Source organism: Mus caroli, chromosome 3, assembly GCF_900094665.2.
Source record: "Mus caroli chromosome 3, CAROLI_EIJ_v1.1, whole genome shotgun sequence".
NCBI classification, from domain to species: domain Eukaryota; kingdom Metazoa; phylum Chordata; class Mammalia; order Rodentia; family Muridae; genus Mus; species Mus caroli.
Genome location: NC_034572.1, coordinates 83210966 through 83217188, shown reverse-complemented (window position 1 = coordinate 83217188; position 6223 = coordinate 83210966). Strand labels below are relative to the sequence as shown.

Genomic DNA, 6223 nt, shown 5'->3' with positions numbered 1-6223 from the left:
CTGCGTAGGGGTTGGGACTCGGCAGCTCCTTTTCCTGAATAGCCACTTATGGGCTAGGTTTCCATCCTCCCAGCCTACCCAAGGACAACGTTCCAAACACCTGTAGGGAGTGGAGCAAGAGGGAAACGTCGCGCATGCGTGTTGGCGCGCGCAGGCGCAGCCCGGCTTTTTCCGGATCGCCCAGCAGTAGCACCCACTCCGTACCTCCCGTCCCGCCTCCAGATGCAGAGGAAGGATGCGATTGGGCACACTTGTTGCCCGTCAGACCAGACTCAATTCTTCTCCCTACAATTGGCAGCCCGGGAAAAGGCCAGTCCGCCGTCGTCGGCTTACTCCTTAGAGACCTGGCGCCACCGCGGAAGCCGCTATTGGCGGACGCCCGGGACCGCGACTGCTCACTTCCGGCGCCGGCGACGACTCTGCCCGCTCGGGCACTCTCAGCCTCCCCCGCCCTTCCACCATGGCCGCCTCTGTGTGGTGTGGGGAGAAGCTGGTCCTCCCATAGCCCTCCTGCCGCATTCTCACCCGCTAGGGGCCGGATTCCAAGGAACCGCGTTTCCCAATCCCGCCGGGAAGGTTTCCCACCCCTAATTCAGGGCCAGGACTCCTTCCCACACCTCGAGAGGCAGAAACTTAGGGTTTCCCCTCCTTTCAGGATAAGAAGCCAGAGGGTTTCCTCCTCCACTTCTGCAAGGGTGGCAGCCTTGCCTATCTCCCTGCAGGACACAAGACCCTTAGTCTACCATACTTCTGCGCTAACGCTTTGCCCCAGCACGGCCACTCCTGAGGGAGCATCTAGAGAACCCGCGCCTTCCCCCTCCGCAGGAGAGGAGGCAAGAGTGCGGAAAGCCAGGCCTGTCGGCCTCCCTCCCACTTGTTCCTCTTGCTCCTCGTCCTTGGCAAGCCAGAGTTCTCCATTTCTAGGACTTAACACCCGTCTACTCCCTTGACCTCTTCTGGTCTCTTGGCTGCAGCCATGGAGTTACAGAAGGGAAAGGGGACCGTAGCAGCTGCTGCATCAGGAGCAGCGGGAGGTGGAGGAGGAGGAGCGGGAGCAGGAGCCCCAGGAGGGGGGAGGCTGCTACTTTCAACCAGTTTGGATGCCAAGGATGAGTTAGAGGAGGTAGGTGTGGGGGGTGGGGAAGGGAGTAAGGAATTGGGTTGAGGAGGGATGCTGGATCGGATATGGGGTGGGGGTGGGGAGAAGAGGCCTTCAAGTTTTTGGGTTTTTTTTTTTTTTTTTTTTTTTTTTTTTTGTAAGGCAGAAACATTGCTCTTGCTTCCTGCTTCTGGAGGAAGAAGTGTGGGTCAATTTCCTGGACAGGTTGCCCTAGTAACAGCTGCCGCTATTAAGAAAATGGGTGTGAGGGGTGTTGGTTACAGAAGGGATGTAGCATCAATACTGACCAAAGTTATTTTCATTTCTTCCCACATACACACCAATAGCTATCTAAAATATCCACCCTATTTGAGAGTGTTAAGTTGAAAAGTATATATGTGTTTACAGGCAGGTGTCTGAGGATTGGCAACTTCCTACAGACTTGGCCCCTCTTCTTAGATGGTATCATTGACTGTGTGTGGATACAGACACTTGTCAGTGATTTTAACCGAGCATTTATAGAGTGAGTGAAGACTTACAAGTAAGTAGTATTTAGTTTGGTAATATCAGTCATAGCAGTGGGGTGAGCCAGTATATAGGGGACTGCTTTCCTTAGTACCAGAGAGTACATACACACACGAAGGAGAGGTACGGGAAGCAGAGGCAAGTGGATCTCTGTGAGTTCGAGGCCAGCCTGGTCTACAAAGAGAGCTCCAGGACAGCCAGGGCTACAGATAGAAACCCAGCCTCAGAAAACAAACAAACAAAACCCGGACAGACAGATACAGAACATGAGTGAGGAGGCTTGTCCCTTCCTTTCCTTTGCTTGGTCTCACCCTGTGCTTGACTAACTAGAGATGATCTGTGTAGCCACTTCCACAGCTTACACACGGGAAGACGTACTTAGGATGTAGGACAGATGGAGGCATGATTGTTGAACTGTTTGTAAAGCCTAAAGCATTCAGTTCCGTGGTTACCCAAGGATAGGGGGAGGAAATGAACAGGCCCTGTCCCCTCACTCACAGGCTGTTTCCCTGACACTATGTCACAGTCCTTTATCACATGCCAGAGTAGGCAGGTAAACTCAGAGTTGAAAAAAATGTTAGATTGCCTTGCGTGGTGGTTCACATCTGTAATCCTAGCACTTGGAAGGTTGAGTCAGGAAAATGAGAGAGAGAGAGAGAGAGAGAGAGAGAGACAGGCTGAGAATATGAATGAGGATGAATGGTGGGTAGAGTTCTAGGCTAGCTGGGGCGTCAGGAACAAAAGACAGAAGAAGAAGATACTGTAGATCGCAAGACGATGGCACATACACACAAAAAGAAACTTTATGGCTCTGCACTAGAGGCAGAGGAGTATCTCTGAGTTTAAGGCCAGCCTGGTTTACATAGCAAGCTTTAGGATAGCCAGGACTACAGAGACCCTGTCTCAAAAGAAAGTGAATTTGAACCAAACTGGCCTTATAGCAGCTGTGTGGTTTGTCTGGCTGGCTGGCAAGTGAGTTATGTTTTCATCGTATAGTTCTATAAGCATTTAGAAAAGTTTGCTATTTCTGCTCCTCCTGCTCCTCCTCCTTTTTCTTCTTCTAATCAACTAAGGCAGGCATAATTAGAAATGTAAACATTACTTCTAAGCCAGGCACGGTGGCCCAGGCACAGGTTTGTAATCCCAACACTCCAAAGAGGCTGAGGCAAGATGATTGTAGGCTCACGACCACTCTGTCACCTTGTCCTACCCAGCTACATTTTTTTCCTGTTTCAATTAAAACTTTGTGTGTGTGTGTGTGTGTGTGTGAGTGACATATGTATGTGGTGTGCACATTCTGAAATGTATATAGAGGTCTGACAATTATCTTTATGGAGCTGTTCTCTCCTTCCAATTTCTTGCAGGTTCTGCAAATTGAACTTGGGTCACTATGTTTGTACAGCAAAGCTCTTTATCTGCTGAGCCTCTCTGCAGCCCTGTTTTATTTTTCAGATAGTATCTGAATATGTAGTTTGCCTAGTCTGAACTAACTTACTTACTTTCTTTCTTTCTTTCTTTCTTTCTTTCTTTCTTTCTTTCTTCCTCTCTCTCTCTCTCTCTCTTTCTTTCTTTCTTTCTTCCTCTCTCTCTCTCTCTCTTTCTTTCTTTCTTTCTTTCTTTCTTTCTTTCTTTCTTTCTTTCTTTCTTTCTAAGACAGGGTTTCTCTGTGTAGCCCTGGCTGTCCTGGAACTCACTCTGTAGACCAGGCTGGCCTCCCAAGCACTGGTATTAAAGGTGTGCACCACCACTTTCCAGTTATATCTGGAACTTAACTGTGACCACTTTGACTGTCAAGTATTGAGCCTGGTATTCTAGCACCAGAGCTCAGAGGGTAAACAGTCATTAGGTGACTGACTGTCTCTGATCCTTCCATCAGAGCAGCTGAAAGGCAAAGGATTCCAAGGTTGGATGAGAATCTATTGATTCTTTTCTTTTCTTTCTTTCTTTCTTTTATTTTTATTTTTTCCAAGACAGGGTTTTTCTGTGTAGGCCAGCCTTGAACTCAGAAATCCACCTGCCTCTGCCTCCCAAGTGCTGGGATTAAAGGCGTGAGCCACCATGCCTGGCTGAGAGTCTATTGATTCTTATCTCTATTCCTATAGAACCCTATGTAAATCCCTGATTTAGTTTGTGTCATAGGATATAGTACAGCATCCTTTTCTGAGCAGTAAGTGATGTGGCTGGAAAAGATCACAAGAGAGATCAGAAGCCTTTATGTTCTTGCCTTTTTAGACTCTGAGAATGAACTTTCAACTTCCTAGGGAGAAAAGGGAGGGGTTGTTTATTTCTGTCTGGTTTCTTTCATGGTGTGTGTGGATGCTTCCAGGGAGTCTCAGGCTCCCCCTTCCACACTCCACTTTGCCCTTTGTCCTTTGCATCTTCATTTTCCAGCAAGTCTTGCTACACTACCCACCCCACCATGGGTGTGGTTCTGTTATCCCACTAGACCATAGTGTGTAAGGACAAGGCTTCCTGGCCTCTTCTTCCTCTGTGCCTCCCTGAAGATCTTTGCACACAGAAGTTATCAACACCTGTTGTTGACCAACTGGCCTCTGCTTGTTCTCACTTGGTAATTTTCCATCATAGGCCTAGCTGTTTTCCAGGAAACTAGGTCTGCTTTTTTGCCCCTATGTGCATAAAGTATGTTGAGTCTGATAGGAAAATAAGAAGTGTGCACCCTAAAGTTTATCATCTCAAGACAAAGTAATGCCCAGCAAGAAGTCCTGAAAAGGTAGCTGAGGGTGTGAAGAGGTGGTCATCATTGACTATGATTCGCATGCTCACTGGCCTGGAGCAGGAAGCCCTTTACAAAGTCACCCTGGGCAAGGGCTGTGACTTTCCTACCCTGGGGAGTGTTTGTTGTATCCCTTCTTCTTCTCTTTGGCCCCATTCCTTCCTTTGAAGACAGAAGTATACTTGACCATCCCAATCCTAGTTTGGGGAGGGAATGAGATAAAAATAGTGCCAGAGATTGGAGTTTAGAACATGTAGTTCCTAGTCTCATGAGGAGTCACAGCCCTGGCTATTCCTTTGCCAGGGAAGGACCAGTCACTTTGAAGTCAGGCCAAAAGCAGGAACTGTGGCCCAAAGAAATCAGAATATCTTAAAGATAGGTCTCAAAGTTAGGTTTGGCAAGATGAATGTATCTCCCCACCATATTTACTCCAGGAAATAACTCGGCATGGCTGAGAAATCTCCAAGGAATGAGCTTTTGAGTCGTTTTTAATTTTTTTTGCCCCTTAAATCATCATTGCACATATTATTGATGGTAAAATGTAGGTCATTTCTTGGAGTCGGTAGGGGATTTGTCCCAGGTTTCTCAGGATGCAAGAACCATTCCAATCTCTCTATGCACCAATACAAAGTGGCTGGACTTGGAACCCAGTATGATCAATCACTTCTACCTGGTGTGGGTTCTTGGAGATTGTGCAGGTTGGACCACGGTTTCCTTTTCTGGGCTGCCCACCTCTTAGATGGAAGCCATGTGCTATATATACTCTTCCTAGAGTGTACATTCCTCCTGGCCAGGGCAAGGGAAGAGGAGTGGTTAGAGGGACTTGTCTAACTCAGTCTTCAGCTTCACGCATACACTGAGAAGCAGAGAGGCTGCTCTCCCTTCTGCATACTGTCACGGCCGTAGTCATGGTCAGGTAGTTTTAGTACTAGAAAAATGAGTTCCAGAGCTCCTAGAGATGATAAATATTTACTGAGCTCTCTGAGGTGCTGTCATAGAGAGCTTATTCTGAACAGAGCCATCCTGCCAGCAATTGCTGGCAGCTGCATGTGTGACTTCATCTCTCCCAAGAGCCTTCAGAGACTTGGGGAAAGGGTACTGATACCCAGTTATGCATCTGGTTTCCTGGGGCCTTTGAGGGAATGGTCCTCTTCTCACTCTGAATGCGTTCTCATTTCTCTCCTTGTGTGCTGATTTGTTTGTTTTTGGCTTGTTGTAGACAGGCTGGCTTTGAACTCCTGATCTTTCTGCCGCCCTGCCACCCGCCCCTCCCCAGGCAGCACCGGGAGCAGTTTTAGATATGGATCTTTTGTTTTTGTTTTTGAGACAGGGTTTCTCTGTGTAACCCTGGCTGTCCTGGAACTCACTCTGTAGACCAGGCTGGCCTCGAACTCAGAAATCCACCTGCCTTGGCTTCCTGAGTGCTGGGATTAAAGACTTTTTTATATATCCAGGAAAAGTCATTTTTTTTCTGTACTTCTGTTCTTTGAAAAGGAATGTCCTCATGTTTCTTTTGTCATTGACTTTGTCCACTCGTTCAAATTCTGGACTCTACTTTCTATATCCTTAGTAGGGCCTCCCTGTTTTAAGAATCCATTCTTGACTGGGCACTGACCCATAACATTGACTCAGGCCTCTGAGCAGAACATTGGGAGGAGCCTAGAGAAACTTTGCTTAACCCACAGTCTCATGAATGTTAAATCACAAGAAGAGACTTAGCCAGCATGTAGGGCTTATAGGGCTTTGTAACTAGATTTGCACTCTTGGTTGTAGGGCTGTCAGGCCTCCTCCCTTCTCTGCTCCGTTGATCTCTCCTCTCCTCTCCTCTCCTCTCCTCTCCTCTCCTCTCCTCTCCTCTCCTCTCC

At 47.7% G+C, this 6223-nt stretch overlaps 1 protein-coding gene across 1 annotated transcript in view; it reads left to right on the top strand.

Moving 5' to 3' along the window:
* Positions 1–290: 290 nt before the first annotated feature.
* Ints3 (integrator complex subunit 3) overlaps positions 291–6223 on the top strand; it is a 42781-nt gene continuing 36848 nt past the window's right edge. The window contains exon 1 of the mRNA XM_021157313.1: positions 291–1123. Coding sequence (XP_021012972.1) covers positions 977–1123 — 147 coding nt within the window. The 5' untranslated portion in view covers positions 291–976. The remainder of the gene's footprint in view (positions 1124–6223) is intronic.